Source organism: Manis pentadactyla, chromosome 8 (genome assembly GCF_030020395.1).
Source record: "Manis pentadactyla isolate mManPen7 chromosome 8, mManPen7.hap1, whole genome shotgun sequence".
In the NCBI taxonomy this organism is placed as follows: domain Eukaryota; kingdom Metazoa; phylum Chordata; class Mammalia; order Pholidota; family Manidae; genus Manis; species Manis pentadactyla.
Genome location: NC_080026.1, coordinates 124,982,947 through 124,999,879, shown reverse-complemented (window position 1 = coordinate 124,999,879; position 16,933 = coordinate 124,982,947). Strand labels below are relative to the sequence as shown.

At 42.9% G+C, this 16,933-nt stretch overlaps 2 protein-coding genes across 4 annotated transcripts in view; one reads left to right on the top strand and one right to left on the bottom strand.

Annotated features, from left to right (window-relative positions):
• The window catches only part of TDRD1 (tudor domain containing 1), a 59,693-nt gene extending 44,166 nt beyond the window's left edge, over positions 1–15,527 (bottom strand). For both annotated transcript variants that reach the window (XM_057506358.1, XM_057506359.1), the window contains exons 1-4: positions 15,456–15,527; positions 13,067–13,276; positions 5,319–5,649; positions 433–491 (exon numbers count right to left, since the gene is read on the bottom strand). In XM_057506358.1, coding sequence (XP_057362341.1) covers positions 433–491; positions 5,319–5,616 — 357 coding nt within the window. In that variant the 5' untranslated portion in view covers positions 5,617–5,649; positions 13,067–13,276; positions 15,456–15,527. The remainder of the gene's footprint in view (positions 1–432; positions 492–5,318; positions 5,650–13,066; positions 13,277–15,455) is intronic.
• A 615-nt stretch (positions 15,528–16,142) lies between these two features.
• Positions 16,143–16,933, top strand: part of CCDC186 (coiled-coil domain containing 186) — a 59,208-nt gene continuing 58,417 nt past the window's right edge. For both annotated transcript variants that reach the window (XR_008999028.1, XM_036898626.2), the window contains exon 1: positions 16,143–16,588. The gene's annotated coding sequence lies outside the window, so the exon portion shown is untranslated. The remainder of the gene's footprint in view (positions 16,589–16,933) is intronic.

The window sequence follows — 16,933 nt, the reverse complement described above, 5'->3', positions numbered from 1 at the left end:
TGAAAATATGTATTAGATTAGTGGTTGCCAGGGTTTAAAGGGGGATGGGGCAGGAGAGAAGTGAAGTGGATATGGCCAGAAAAAGGCATAGAAGGGGTCCTTGGAGTGATGGAAATGTTCTGTATCTTGATTATCAATATTCTGATTATGATATTTTCCTATAGTTCTGCAGCATGTTACCACAGGGAGAAACTGGGTAAGTGCAACACAAGATCTCTGTTATTTCTTACAGTTGTATATCAATCTACAATTACCTAAAAGAAGTTGAATTATTTTTTTTAAAAGGTACTAGGTGAAGGAAATTGACCTTGAATAATACCTGCAGATTGAATAATTCTTTATTAATCCAATACAAATACATGCTTATAATCTTTTACCCAAACAAAAACACAAAATGAAAAAACAAAACAAAACAAACACTCTGTAACTTACACTATTTACTTCTTTGGGTGGTGAATTATTTCCAACATTTAATGGTGACACTGAGTTTCCTGGGGAGGAAAAACATAATGCCTAGTAAACGCCAAGTATTACTTTTCCTCCTGAAAATATACAATACTGTAACAAGGTAAAATTCAAATAAAGCTGTACCGTAACAGACTTAAAAATAAAAAAGCCACACTATAAATAAGCAACATCCTAGTAGTAATAAAAAATAAAGTTTGTCTGGAATTTCCTTCACTTCTCTCACTGTGAACTTTTCTCTAATCACTAAAGTCACACTTTTTAAACTCTGGAATCATTTACATGCTTAATTACTGACGACCCTCAAAGAGCTTTATTTATGTGGCTTATATCTATCAATATTTACTATTGTTAGTAATTAAAATTAAGTATTAGAAATTCTAATACTAGCATAAGAAATTAAAAGAATGTAAAAGTATTTTAAAATAGAACTACATTATCTATGCACATGTTTAAAAAAACTATTTTCAAAAGCAAAAAAATTGTAAAGAGTGGCATGGTTTTATATTTTTGCACATCTGTTTTATGTTTGGCTTAACCAATGATAATTGGACTTGCCTATCTGCTTTTGTATTCAATCTGTTGTGATGTGTTGCTTCGGTTGCAGTATACGAAGAAAATGAGGCCTCACACAGATATGTGGTTGCAAAAACCAGATGGCTTTTGCAGATTATTGTGGCTGTTTTCCTTTAATTATCACACTAAATAAACCCAAACTGGTATTTTAAGGGCTTGTTGTAATGTGAAATTTGAAACCGCATTAAACTTTTCATATTGTTACATTAGAATCCATTGATTTATCTTGCATTTTGAATGGTTTTAGCCACTGCATGGCTGTAACATCATGAATTGGGCATCTGAAAAAGACTGAGAAATTCTGGGTTATGCAGATCTCCCAAACATTGAGACTCTTCACTACACAACATCCAAAAAATAAATTAATCATTTGTTAATATCACCTTGCATCTCACCAGAAAAGTATTTTAAATACTGGGAAGCTGACAAGCTCAGGACATCAGATGTAAGTTTCCTGAAATCCTCATTTCTGCTTGAAAGCTTGAATTTTATCATTAGCAACTGTCTTGCCAATGGGTTTCAGCCAAAGGCAAGTTCGCTATGGATTCAGTGTGACCAAAGGAAATTGACAGCGAAACGTTCTTTGGGGTGAAAGGGTTATACCCAACTTTATTTCCAGGTGGCAGATCAGTCACTAAAATCCCATTCACTCAGACCTAGTCTGTATGCAGCAAGCCGGTCTCTGCCTCTGGGCCCCTCTGTCCGCACAGCTGTCCTCTGGGCCTCTGTCCTCAGTGCTGCCACCTCTCCAGCCTCTGCTCTGCTCTCCTGCAGCCTTTCAGCGCTGCCATGGTGTTGCACCCAGAGCACCAGGCAGAGCTCTTTTTATAGAGTAAACAGCCACGTAGTGCCCACAGGTGTGCAGTGAGCTAGTCAACCACAGCCAGGTGAGAATTCTGGCCACAGGAACTCTCATTTTATCCACTCTCCACCCCTCCAGGATTCTTTCCTCTCAATCTATGTGCCCTTAGTCCTCTGCAATGGTCCCTATGCAAGGAAGCTTGAACATTGTTCTCCAGCCTCTCCAGCAAAAAGTCTTGCAGACACAGGGGCCGGACTCATGGCTCTGTCTCTGACCTCTGCCTCTTTGGTCTTAATGGCTGGAACTGCTGCTCTGGTTTCAGCTGTTGCCATAGCTCCAGTAAGGTCCTGTTTGGCTTCCCATCTAATTTCCTTCCATCTATTCCTGCCCTTATCAAATCAACCCACATCTGGGTCCTCTTATCCCTCACGAGGCCCCTCAAATTCCTCCTGTAACAGGTCTTATTTCTTTCCGGGTTCTCATTGCTTCAGCTACTGTACGTGACACCTTGCATTTTGTAATCGCTGCCTCAAGGCAGGCTGCACTGTCAGGGAAGACAGCTTTCCCATCTCTGATCCCAACAGAACAATTCCATCCACCCCTCAGTCCCACAGCCACCGGCTCAGCCAGAGTATAGGGGCGGACCATAGAGTGCTCCAAGACCTGGGGAGGGGGCTGCTCCAATCCTTGGGGAACTTTCAGCTGCTGGGTCTATTTTCTTTATAACCCCTGGGCGTGCTTTCAGTACAGGAGGGGCCAGTGCCTCCGGCACCATCCCTGCATCCTTCCCCAGCTCCTCCATTTCTGGGGCTGATGGCACCTTTCTCTCCACTCCCCCAAGTGCCTCCTCTGCTACTGTGCCTCACAGCAATGCCAGCTCAGTCTTCAGAAGGTCTCTCACCTTCAGCTCAATGCTTCGCAGCTGATATTCTCGTGCCACCTCCGCCTGTACTTCCTTCAGGAGTGCGTCCTTTTCCTTGATGGCCTCTTCCTCCTTCAGAACACCTGGCAGCGCTGCCGTCTCATCTCCAATGGCACCTTGCTGCCAGCGCTCTCCGGCCGCATCCTCCTGCATCAAGGCCATCTCTGTCCTCAGGGAATCCACAAAGGTTTGCAGCTCGCATTCTGGTGCCGCTCCTCCCGCAGCAATACCACTTCCCTCCTCAGGGCATCCACAGAAGTCTGCAGTTCACGTTCTCGTGCCACCTCCTCCCACATCAAGGCCACTTCCCTCTTCAGGGAATCTACTGAAGTTTGCAGCTCACCTTCTCGCGCCGCCATTTCTTGGGTCTCCTCTGTAGACTTTTTTAATACTGTGAGAAGTGGCCAACCCACAGTCCCCACTGCCTCCCGGGCACCCTACTTCTCAAAGGATCTGCTTACTATATCAAGAGCCACCCCTACTGCCTCAGGTGTCACCTCCACTTGCCTCCAGTCCTGGGGTGGGCCCCAGTCCTCTGAGGGGGATAGCCACCTCAGACCACATACCCATTGGGGGACAATCCACTGTCTCCCTCTTCACAGGAGGAGCCCACTGAAGCACCCCTCCCATAAGAGCAGCGTGTCTTTTTCCTTGGTCAACACTGAACCCTGCCGACTTTCGCCAATTGTCTTGCCAATGGGTTTCGGCCCCAGGCAAGTTCGCTACGGGTTCAGTGTGACCAAAGAAAATTGACAGCAAAACATATCCTTTGGGGTGAAAGGGTTATACCCAACTTTATTTCCAGGTGGCAGGTCGGTCACTAAAACCCCATTCACTTAGAGCTAGTCTGTATGCAGCAAGCCAGTCTCTGCCTCGGGCCCCTCTGTCCGCACAGACGTGCCACAGAGTCATCCTCCAGGCCAACTTTATTTCCAGGTGGCAGGTCGGTCACTAAAACCCCATTCACTTAGAGCTAGTCTGTATGCAGCAAGCCAGTCTCTGCCTCGGGCCCCTCTGTCCGCACAGACGTGCCACAGAGTCATCCTCCAGGCCTCTCTGCACAGCCATCCCACAGAGCCATCCTCCGGGCCTCTCTGCACAGCCGTCCCACAGAGCCACCCTCCGGGCGTCTCTGCACAGCCGTCCCACAGAGCCACCCTCCGGGCCTCTCTGCACAGCCGTCCCACAGAGCCATCCTCCGGGCCTCTTTGCACAGCCGTCCCACAGAGCCATCCTCCAGGCCTCTCTGCAGTCGTCCCACACAGCCGTCCTCTGGGCCTCTGTCCTCAGTGCTGCCACCAATCCAGCCTCTGCTCTGCTCTCCTGCAGCCTTTCAGCCCTGCCACCATGTTGCGCCAGAGTACTGGGCGGAGCTTTTTATAGAGTCAACAGTCCTGTAGTGCCCACAGGTGTGCAGTGAGCTGGTCAACCACAGGCAGGTGAGAATCCTGGCCACAGGAACTCTCATTTTATCCACAGCAACAAAATTCTGTCAGCTCTCTTCCTTGAAATGACATGTTCACCTTGTTCATTTCTGAGAAAATGACTTGCTATATACTGAAGTCAGAATAACCATGGTTTGTAATTCTTTTCAAGCAAAGATGATGTTCCAAGGTAGTTTCCATTCAGCTAACTCAATCACACACGTGGCTTTTTGTACTTGAGTGTGCAGTGCATGTTGGGGTAATTTCCATTTTGTTACAAAATACTAAAAATACCGGTACCCCCAAGCTTATTTATTAATAATTTTTACCACCTCATCAAGGACATTCTTAAATAAAACTGGCATTTCTGGCTTTATTTTCCTGTCATACTACAAGTGCAGAGCAACAAAAATCTCAAGAGGCCAGCAGCCCAGGCTGTTGCCCTGCCAAAGATGAACTGAATAAGGCTTTAGAAGTTTACTCACCTTTGCTTTTGCACCATCGTGTAAAGTCAGCAGAGCGAAAAAGGCAAATAATGCTTTAATATTAGGAAGACAGTTTTGACCTCTTAGGTAATCCCCGAGGCCCAAGGGACAAGCTCTTGAGAACTACATCAACATAATATTAAAAGACCACATCTCACATATATTCTCAGAGGCTTAATTCTATCAGGGCCCAGTCTACTTTAAAAGCAAGTTTTTAGAATTAGGACTAAAGGAATTATTTTTTTTTAATCAAATGAAACAAACAAGTTAATGTCGTAGATGTAGCTTATGAGCTAGCACCTGTATAAAATTTGCATATTTTTATAACATGGCCAGTTTTTAGAACATCCATGAAAACCCAGGGTGTTCTTTTTCTACATTCCTACTATAGTTCTCTGAATGTGAGTGTGGGGGGTGGGGTGGGGGAGAGGCTCAGATGTACATATTCTATCCGCTGGAATTCTTTGTCATTAACCCAGCTAAAGGTCACTACCTGACATCTGGTTTTCCTTCTAAATTAATATTTAAATAGAAATACTGTAAGGTAGAGATTTGGTTGTTAAGAGCCCACCGGTGTGTGGTTATACATACTTGTGATAAGTCAAAGAAACCATTAGGTTCAAGAAGGTGAGTCTCTCACTCACCTGTAGGCAATGTCTTCCTGTCTCTTTTGGCTCCAACCCCTTCTCCACTGATTCCGTTAGGGTTTGAAGAAACTGAATTGTCTTCCTGATTAGCCGGATACTGTTTGGTCTGCTCACAAAGCAAAAAACTGTTCTTTTTATTTCCATTCTCTGGGCTTTTCAACCTGAAATTAGGGTGGTTAGGATGTCCTCCAGGACTTCTTAAAGAATCACGTGGTGGAAGCTTGCTTTTGTTTTTCTCAAAATTAAATGGCTCCGTCATTTTACAGGTAGATGCCTCCAAATTATTTCTTGACATCCTATTAAGTGGCAATTTAACATTCACAGAAGTCTGAGGAAAGAAATGTATTTAAAAGTCAACTTTTAATGACAAAAGTAGAAGCACTGCAGGCCAGGTGATTTCTATTTATATAACAACTCTCATGAATGATTCCAAAGCAGAGGTAACCGTGGTATCAAAGCCCAGCCTACAGTTACAAAAAAACAAGGACCCTCTATCAAAGTACAAACTCCAAGTTTAGCAGCATTCAACAACAGGGGAAAGACTAACTCAAGGGACATCAAAAGAATAATCTGAGTTTGACAGCATTAAAAAGCTTTTCAGACAACAGGAAAAGTTTTAAAAGAAGTATTTCCAACCTAGAGCATAAAACCTAACGGTGAATACAACAGACAATAGTATTTAAACTGCATCATCACCTACCACTCAAATCTCTCAGAATCCCTCTACCCTCTCCTACTTGATGCTCTGCATGTCTTTGAATACACTGAACCCCGTACCCAGAACACCTTCGCTCGGCCATCTGCCTGTTGAACTTTTTTTTCCTAAGTCACCCTTCAAAATTTGCCTCTGCTGACCCCCATTTAAGTCTCTTTTCCCAAGTCCTCTGCTTTGATAATCTCCAGCTGAGTTTCCATAAATTTTAACTTGTATTTACTATATTCAAGGACCTACCTGTGTGCACCTTTCTCTGGAAATAAAGTACACATATTGCTGAAAAGTGCCTCTTGGAAACCTTCATCCAGACATTAGGTTGGCTTGTTGTTTTCCTATTATTCTTATAGAATATCTTGTCCCGCCCAGGGGACGTTATAAAAAAGAAGACAAACAACTCTTCATTTTGAAGTAGTGACTTACAGCTTTGTCTGTAGACTGTAGGCAAAAGTTCTGCCTACTGTCCCTAAACTGCTTGCGCGCGCACGCACACGCACACGCATGCACACACACACACAGCCACAGCCAGCTGAAACTGGTATGTTTTTAATACAAGGGAAGTAGCAGAAAAATCCTCCTAAAGCTTCCATTTCATTTCTTGCTTTAAATTAGACTTACCTTAATCCAACAATATGGAGATGATGATGAAGTAGTAATAAAGAAATACAGGGGCACACTCAAAGGCAGGGACCTCTTAGGGGATCAGGTCCTGGGATAATGCCTAACAGAAGTCCTGCAGATGGGCAGCTCCGGTGGGAGCTCCTCAGCCTCCAGGGAAGGTACACCTCAATGAAAGGATCAGACTGAGAACTACAAGGCTGGATGCAGTAAGAAAACAGTGAAATTTCAACAGGAAACTAACTTCCAGGGGGAACTGGGTGGAGACTTTAATCATGAGTAACTCTAGACTCTGTAAGAAATATAAAGAACGTGCATTAAAATATTAGGGCAACTATCAGAATAATAGAAACATGTTTAACTTTCAAATCAAGAAGACATAAAATCTCAATCCAACAACAAAAACAATAAGCATGGTAAATAGAAAATTCAATTAGATGACAGAACCAAGCCCAAGTAATGTAAGTATCAATGATTTAGTCTCAATTAAAAAAGAAAAAGAGGCAAAAAAAAAAAAAAAAAAGTTCCAGGGACAAAAACATCCAGCTAGATAAGATGTATACACGAAAAGAACACATAAAACAAAATTATAGGATAAGGCTGAAAATAAAAAGAATAAAACATGCTATGTAACCAATATAAAGATGGAATGCTAATACAATTAGCACATAAAACAAAATTCAAGGTAGAAAATATCAGGACAAAGAAAGATATTTTACACTGATAAAAAAAACTCCAAGGAGAGAGAACAGCCAGAACCTTTGAATCACAATAATGTTGGTTTAAGAGAGGTAAAGTAAAAGCTAGAGGAGAAATTCAGGCCATGACAAGGACACATCTGCCTTAGACACTAGTCAGCAGACAGAAAAAAGCAGTAATAAATATTGTAATAACACAATAAACTTAATCTAAAAGGTACCAAAGCATTACATGCAAGAACATTCATTTTTCCAACTTCGAGCATATTACTGACCTATGTTCACTTCAACTAAAAAAAACCTGGTATCATAACAGGCCACATTCACTCACCACAGCACACAGATCCCCACCTCAGATTTTACTGCTCAGATAATTAGCCTGCAAGAGGCACACCACACCAGAAGGGAAGAATTTCGTTTTTGCTTTTTCCTTTTAGTTCAAAAGGAAAAAGGAGTTAAACATCACAAAGAAGTGACAACAAACATAGCTATAGGAACAATTAAAAACTTACAAAGAATAAAGAGGCCAGGAAGTCAGTATTCACAGAGAGATGACAGCTTCAAAACCTTTCAAAAACTGGGATAAATAGTATAAACACCCAGATATTGAAAAAGACACTGCAGTTGTCTGACCAAACACTGCCTTCTACCTCTGATTTGCCTGCTTGAGTTAGAGACACTATTGGCTATAAATCAGAGTTCTTCTGAGTGGAGCTTCTCAGAAAACTGTGTCCCTTCCTGATACCCATCTGACTAGCAGGGTCCTTCTTCCCCTTCTTCCTGCAACGTGGACCTGAAGCCTAAAGATATTATTACTCATGTTGCAATCAAGAAGCAATAAGCAAAGAGAAGAAAGCACACCCTATAGATGGTGACAAAAACGGAAAGAGCCTCGTGTCTCTGGTGGTATCCTAGGGTTGTCACACCAACCTTCCTCTGTCTGTGCACAGGCTGCTGACATCAGACAAACAAATCCATGGACTTTCTGTTATTTGTAGCCCAATCTATACAGACACCAAAAAGCACTGAACATGGTACATAAAGGATGACGATCAGTTGATGAATGTTGAAGGAAAATGTTCAATCTCAATTATAACTAAAAAAAGTCAAAATTAAGTAACAATGTATTATTTTCTGCATAGCATGGGTGCAATTAAAAAGGACACTCATACTGCAGGGAATTTAATATGCTCTTTCAGGGATATAATTTGGAGATAGATATCCTTTAGAAAATGTTCCTAGCCACTTACATGGTAACTACTTCTAGAAATCATCCCATTAAAATAATCCTAAACATCAAAAAATCCTAAACATTTAAAATACCCAAAAAAGGAAAAAATTGTTGTGATGCCTCTACTCTAGACAGAACATTATACCATTTAAAATTGTAGTACGCAAAAACGTTAAGATGTCTGCTAGAACAGCAAATGAAAAATCAGAAAAACACTATAATCAATATAACTGTAAAAAAAGAAAACCTCCATATAAAAAAGCTGAAATACATTAAATTTTAAGTAACAATGTGTGTTCTGGGATAGGCTGGTTGATAAGGGAATCTTTTCCTCTTTTTCATTTTCCAAATTATATTTGATGAACTACTTTTTAGAAAAAAGGCTTTTAAGTATTAAAATATCATTGCATAGTAAACTTTGTTCTAAAGGATCACAGTAATACTTAAATCACAAAACTAGGATATTGTCATCCTCTGAAGATACCAGTGGATATGCAGCATGTAACTTCTGAATAGCCTTTCCTTTGTCCCTGTGTAGTAAGGATGACCGTCAATCCAGTCAGTTCCTTACTACCCTGTATTAATTACCTACAGACAATTATGTCTGCCTTCTAGATTATTCTAAGTTGCTTGAATGCAGGAACCATGTCTTATTTTAAAAATTAACCAAAATCTGATTTCAGAGCATCTACCATTATTTGCACATGGTGAGGCATCCAAAAGATACTCACATGATAAAACTATGTATAATGTACTGCACTGTTTTCATGACAACCTGGATAGGGAAAATGAAACTCACTGTCTGAAATTACACCTGGCAGTCTTAAATGGAGAATTACATCATGCTATGAGGTTTACTGAAATTTAACAGCAAAGCTTTGTGTCTTACCATCACCTCTTCCCGAGTCCAAAAATTATATTTGACTTTAGGAACAACAGAATCAACCTTATTAGACATAATATACAAATTTAAGCAGCAAATAAAAAGGATTTAAGCTTTAAGGAAGTTCCACCTAGGGTGGAGTATTTAGGTTTAGAAGGACACCTCACTCACTTGCCTCACCCTACTCAGGAATTTTCATTACAATGCCCAGAGCAAAGACCTGTTCTAACTGGAAGCTTCTGACTCTTTTTAACTGGGGACAGCCAATTGTACTGCATTCTTTATAAAATGGTTCTCCTCCCAAATGACTGACTCCTGTTGCTGCCCTGTGACCAAAATCTTTCCAACATGAGATTCCTTCAGGTCCTTCACCAGCTGACATAACACCTTTCAGACTCCACACAATTCTGGACTTTCTCTAGGTCATCAGAAATTCTTGTATTGCTATGATTCTCTTAACTGAGCACAAGATTCCAGATGTGGACCTACAGTCCATCAACAGGAGGATCACTCTATCCCTGACTTTGAACACTACCTTCCACCTCTGCACTAACTTTTGCAGCAATAGTCCAGGTATACTGTGAGTACACACAAAACTTACAATCACCTGAAATCTTTTGAATTTAACTTCTTAGTAAAAAATTTGTAGTTATCATCCTATAAAATTGCCTTTCTCTTTTGATCCACAGTTTTGGATTTCTTTAACTACCACAATCTGGATACAGACAGGCTTTTAAGGCTAAACTGCAACATTAAAACACACGTAAGGATATGCACTTATCGCTACTTGGCTCCTTCCTCTGTCAATCACTGCACAATTTTAAATCTGGAGTGGAAGCTTGATGCTGTGCTTACCAACCCTGGGCTGCAGACTTCTGGTATACAGGTACAGAGGAGTGATGGGCACTGCCCTTCAACAGTCTTAATGCCTCATAGGCTGACCTCATCCAGTTTTAAAACAAGCAGTTTCCTCCACATACAATCCACTACTTTTTACATGCTTTTGGTGATAAAAATGTTATCTATAATCATCATCAAATCTACATTAATTAGTTAAGTGGTTTCTTAACACAAGAGGTTAACTGGAAGGTTCCCCAAATTTCCGTTAAAGGAATCACTGATACAATAAAAGAACAATGGAATGGAAAAGACTTGTATAGTTCCCCCACGCAAAAATAACATCAGGGTTTTGTATTGTCCTTTTGTTCTGAGCTTCATTGCTTTGACCCCAATTAAGATGTGAAGCTCCCTAAGGGGCAAACCCTTTATTTTACTCCCTTAGTATCCTGCTGTCCCTCCCCCCACCCCTGCAGCCAGGAGCATCCTAGGACACACTACTAACAGTAGCTCACGGTCCTCATCTTCCTTTCCTAGAGACTATAGCCTAGAGGCTAGAGTAAACCCACAAGGAGGTAATTCTTTAATACCAAAGTGCTGTCAGCAGATGCTTGTCTGTAATTTTCTAATATTTGCTTTTACCTTTTACCTTCCTAAGAATCCCATGCATTCAGAGACAATGGCTACTCAAAACAGTTTTAAAACTATGAAGTTCACTGGTTCGGCAAACAGGAGCCTTAAAGTCAGCCACAGGTAATCTGAGCAGTCTCATCTTCCCCATTTAGGTAAGCTATCTCAGGCAAATCACTTCATCTTTCTAGGATTCAATCCTATAAAACGTGGCCAGCATTAGCAACTTTCTCAACTCTCCAATATGAAGATTAAATTCGAGACTGTGTGTAAACTACCTAGTACAGTAGCTTACTAAGTACTTAGAAGACAGCTATGATTTTATTTACTTTTATACTGCTACAGGCGAAGAATCTCTCCCAGTCATGTGGAACTAGTTTGCACAAAGATGGAAATAATGATTAAAGTATTCCTATATCCTTTTTCCTAGAGATGAGGGAGACTTAAGATGTAGTAACTTGCCAAACTCCCAGGTCCAGCACCCTTACACAGCTGTCTGAAAATCCAGGTCAGATTCCTAAACCGTGCAATTTCTCATTCAGCACCTTGTTGGCTCAGTAAGGAAGTAGAAGGAGCTTTCCTAACTCCACAGGTCAACAGGGCAGGCATATTTACAGCAAGGGCGCGCGTGCCAAGAAAAGGGATTGGCACATAGCAGACACTTTAACCACTTGCTAAATGAACCAGGGCTGGCTTACCCCTATCTAAGCGAATGCCAGCGCACATATTCCCTTTCCAAAAATAGGAAGCAGGCGGTACGGAAAAAGTCTAAGTATCAGTGTTGTTTGCATTGCAGCCTTGAGTTAAACAAAGGCATTGAAACCACCATCCCATTTCTTTTAAAGACAAGGGTAAAGAGGTCCTTGAACGGGATGCAAAAGAACGTTCACATTGTACAGTCACGCCTGCAACTTCTAACTATATTCCAAAAATACTGCAGGAACCCTCTTTACCCACAGGCTCAGTTTCCACGCCCTTCGTGACCTCCAGCACAGGAAACCCTATACCTACACCTCCATCCCTAGACCAGCCCTTCCCTGCCAAGGTGTCCTGCACCCTTCCACCCTCTCATTTCCACTTCACTTCCCATGGCCCAGCTCAACGTCCGACCTCAACGCCCGACCTCAACGTCCAGCACCCAACATCCGGTGCCCAACGACCGAAGCCCTGTAACCCTCACGCAGTCCATGCTGCTCCTCCAGAGCCTCACAACCCTTACCTGGAAAGAGGCGAAAGGGCCACTGACCCCAACCGGTCTCTGAAACTTGGCCGTGATGGCGTCCTGCCGGTACCCCGGGAACTCCGCGGCCTAGTGGGACCACCTGCGTTCACCTCACCTCCAAAACCTAGCCTTGCCGCTCACGTCAGGCGGCGCCTGCGCAGTCCGCACCACGTGGGCCCCTCGACGCCCACGTGCACCTTCCCTCCTTTGTGCTGAGGAAGGCGGGCGGAAATCGCCTTCCGGGGCTGGCGGAAATCGCCTTCTGGTGCAGGCGGCGCGGTGTTTGTGCTCCAGGGGTGGTAACAGCTTGCTGGGGCTCCGGAAGTTCCCTTGCGGAAGCTTAAAAGTACCTACTATTCTACGCCTCCTAGAAAGGTGTGCCTGAAATCTTCCAGGACAAATTTTATGTGCAAAGACGCAGACCATGTCTCCATGAAAGACACATCAGATTCATGAAAGGTTTTTCTAATGATGCCACTGCCTCGGTCTGGTTTTGGATTCTAAGTATACATGCTCACTTGTTTTTCTTGACTGAGCACGTGATTATATGTTGGTGTTCAAAGAAAAAGTCTCTCTTTTCTTAGTTTTGTTAAACTAAGAACCTCTCTAGAAAAATGGTACCCCCCAATGTACTCATCACCCAGTCCCAGTATTATCAATTCAGTCCACCTTGTTCTCATCTGTACCCCACACTCTCCCCCATTGTTCTAAGCAAATTTCAATTTGCACTTTTTTCTCTTAAAATTTTAGAACAATTTCAGATTTACATAATAAATGGAAAAGACAGTACAGAGAAGTACCATAAAATACACCCAGTTTTCCCTATTATCGATGTTACATTAGGACTCATTAATTACAATTAGGGAAGCAATATTGATATATCGTTACTAAAATTCAGAGTTAATTTAGATCACTTTAGTTTTCTATCTGTGGTCCTTTTTCTGGGCCAGGATTCCATTCAGAATACTTGAACTTGTTATGCCACCTTAAGTTACAGTAGTTTTACAGACTTTCGTTGTTTTGGTGATCTTGGTAACTTCCAAGAATACTTGTCAGGCATTTTGTAGGATGCGCCACTGTTGGAATTTCTAACGTTTTTCTCCTAAGACTGCAGCAATGAGTTACTAGAAGGAAGACAACAGAGATAAAGTGCCAATTGTATTGCATCATATCAAATATACCCTATGAACATAATTTATGACAGTTTGTTTTCCACGATTACCTGGCTAGCATTTGTCAACTTTCTCTACTACAAAGTTACTCTTTTTTGCCATTTGTTTAATAGCTTATGCTTTGGAAAGAAGTCATTATGCGCAGTCTATCTACATCTAAGGAAGGGGAATTATGCTACCCCTCCTTAAGGGCAGATTTATTAGAGAAATTATTTGGAATTTTTTTGCATGGCAGATTTGTCTCTTCTCCATTTATGAATATGTTCAATCACATACACTCTGTATATCACTGTGGACACGTGGGTATTTATTTTATACTTTGGGTTTGTGAAAATTGTAAGGTGGGAAGCACCGGAGGGAGGGGTGAGCACGTAGGACACTGATGACGTGCCAAAGTCCCCGGCTGCTGCCCCCTCCCATCCTGAAAAATGTGCCTTAGGCTAGCCAATCCTCGGGCCTGTAAATCTAAGCTCTGCCTCCCCCTACCTTCTTTAAAAACTTGCTGCCTGCCCTGCTGAGCGCAACCTCTCCAGCCTGTCCTGGTGCAGACTGGTGAACCTTGCCCGGGATTGCGCTCAAATAAACTGCCTGGCCCTTTGTTGCCTCTCGTCGCCTGCTTATTTCGGTTAAAAATGTATCTTACACTTCCTTGCTCAAATTGTTCCAATTTTGGCCACAGAGAACTCTTGCAGCTCTTATGCTCTTTTGACACACTCCCATGGGTTATATCTATCTATCTGTTTTTTGGAGCACTTTATTTTCTGGGACATTGTGTCTTTTCATCCAGATATTTAAGTAGGTATCTGTAAGATTATAACTTAAAAAACACCGTCAAAATTTATCCTGTCTTTAAAAATAAAAATAGTTTCTTAATATAAAATTAGTATTTAGAACTCCCAGTCTCAAATGATTTTTAATAGCTGGTGTGTTCAAATCAGGTTCCAAACAACAACCCATATGTGCATTGAGTGATTTGTTTTTAAAAGATTTATTTTAATCATTTCCTGTTCTTGAAACTTACATGTTGCAATTGCTGCAGTTTTTCTCACATTTGATTTGGTTGATTGGGTACCATCCAACAATACTTCACAGGGTGTGGTTTGTTCCTCTGTTACATTACATCAGAAGAGACTTCCTTCTAGTTGCCTCTCCTTGAGACTAAAACTAGTGTAGCAAGTTAAAGTGTTGTCAGCCTCAGCCATTCACTCTAAAATTTCCCAACAGCTTTTCAGTGAATTATTCTAGACTCACTGATGATCATTACCCAAGCTTCATCATTTCATTAGGGTTTTTAAAATAGTAACAGTCTAGTATCTTTTCTTCTTCATTTATTACCTGAACTTCAACAAAGAAGAATTTTACTACATCAACTACTTGAATGGTTTGTTAGCTGGAAAGGAAGGATCCTTGATTCTTTGCTGTTGTTAGTTTCAGAACATGATTCCTTGGCATCCTCCAAAGGTGACCAATGATGGTTTAAAAAATCAATGTACTCATTTACTTTTAGCATAGTAGTTGCACCTCAATCAATTGCTGTTGTTACTATTTTTGAATGCTAAAATTGTCCTATCTTTGATCAGCAGGTGCTCCTTAAGTCTTTTCAACACAACTCCTATTATATCTGGATTTGTTTTTTTGCTTTCTGGTACCAATATGTCCTAGGCTTTCTTGTACATTTCCTGCCCCACACTTAGAAGCCCTTGTTCTCCAAAAGGAGCCCAGGTGACTTATACTGGGTAATTATATTTAGAGATGATAGTCTGGAAAATAGTGGAGTGCACTGGGTTTATCATTTTACTAAACCTTTCAGCAGACCTTTTTTTTAATGAAAAAAATTGCACCATCAATTCATATTACTACTAATTCAAATTTAGGATTGCAGAATTTTTACTTAATATCATTGAGTGTGTGCCATTTCTTTTGATACTGAAAATCTTGACTCCCAAAGACATAGTCATGTACTTTACATTTCAGAAATAAACAATATGAATGTTATTAAGGACAATACAAGTACGGAAAAAAGCTTAATGTTCCTTGGATTTTTTTTTTCCCCTTGAAATATCTCTTCCTAGGAATGTTTGGTCGATTTATTGTTTTAAAGTCAAATCATTTCTTTACCATCACACTTCACCTTGCAAAAGTTGTTTTAATGCAATATCTTCACTTGAGGGAAATTACATTTCCTGTTGGAAAAGAAAGAGGAATAGAGTTACATACTGTAATTTTTAAGTGATTTTTTTTTTTTTTTTTTTTGTCATCAGTATCAAAGAAGCTTAACAGAACAGGGACAAGTTTTACTTAACGAATTCTTGCATTGACTTGTCAGAACTGTTTTTTTGTCAGGACCCAGTTAGCAACTACGTTCAATACCCCTTTCTCCCCTCAATACACATTTTATAGCTAATTATTGAGCTGCTCAGGCCACGTCAAACCCCACGCTGCGTGCTGAGACAACCAGCCGGGAGAGGACACTTTCCGCGCTAAAGGCGCTCCCAGTCCGGTGCCAGAGACAAATACACCAACAGGTTATTATTGAACAATGGCACTAGGAGCCACGCTGTGCTCACGGACGCGAGGTTATGGAAACCCCCAGTCTCTACCAGGGATGAAATGTCAGACTCGCAAGTAGTCTGCAGCTGACTCCGCCCACATCAGGTGCAAGGTTTGCACATCAGAGCTGGGAAGTCACGATTTCGAATTCTTTTATTGCTTTATGCCCCTGACTAATACAAGGAAGGGCCAAAGGGAGAGGAGGGATTATATCCAATAAGACTGTCCTACAGAATTAAAGAACCCGTTTGGGTCAGGGAGTGGTGTGAGGGGCCGGACAGGGCAGTCGGCAGCAGAGACGGCGCGCCGCGTCTGCCTGGGCGTGGAAGCCCCGCGAGTTTGGGTGCCCCGCCGGGCGCTCTGGTAACAGGAGCCGGGGCTGCTCCCGCCCAGTCCACGGCCAGCACGGTACCCTGGCCCCAAGGTGCCTTTGCGTCACACCGCCCTCGCCGCGCGGATTGGCTCCTCCCGAGGGCCCCGCCCCCTCAGCTCTAGCGAGGCCGGCCTCAGCGTCGCCGCCATCTTTGTTGATGTGTCAGCTCCGCGGGGGTTTGGTGAGTCCCTGCCGGAGGGAGCGCGGTGCTGACCCCGTTCCCCACCACTGTCCTCTTCTCCACCTTCTGGTCCGCCGGACCCCGCTATGGATAAGTTAGTCCCTGAGTCGGAGCTTCGTCGGCCTCGGTAGGGGTGCGGCCTGAGGCTCGGAGAAGTGGGGTGAGTACAGAGGGGCACCAGGGCGGACCGGGGAGTGGCGGCGCGGCGGGGCTGCCCACCTCCCGCGCCGTCCTGCGGGTCCCGGGGTGGCTCCTGCTGGTTCCTCTCGTTGGGGTGAGGCGAGCGCTGGGGGCCGGAGTTCTGGATCTCCTCCTCTCGCTGCCTGCCCCCTTGGCCCCGGGCCGCGGGGATGGGGTGGCCGAGGGGCTGGCGAGGCTTGCGGGGGCCGCCCTTCCGGAGCGGGACGCGGGGTGCGGCGGATCGGACCGATTGCCTGGGCCCCCAGGGCTGACTGCCGCGAAGCCCCACCTGCTCGGCGGTCTTTCATAGGTTCAGTTGCCCATT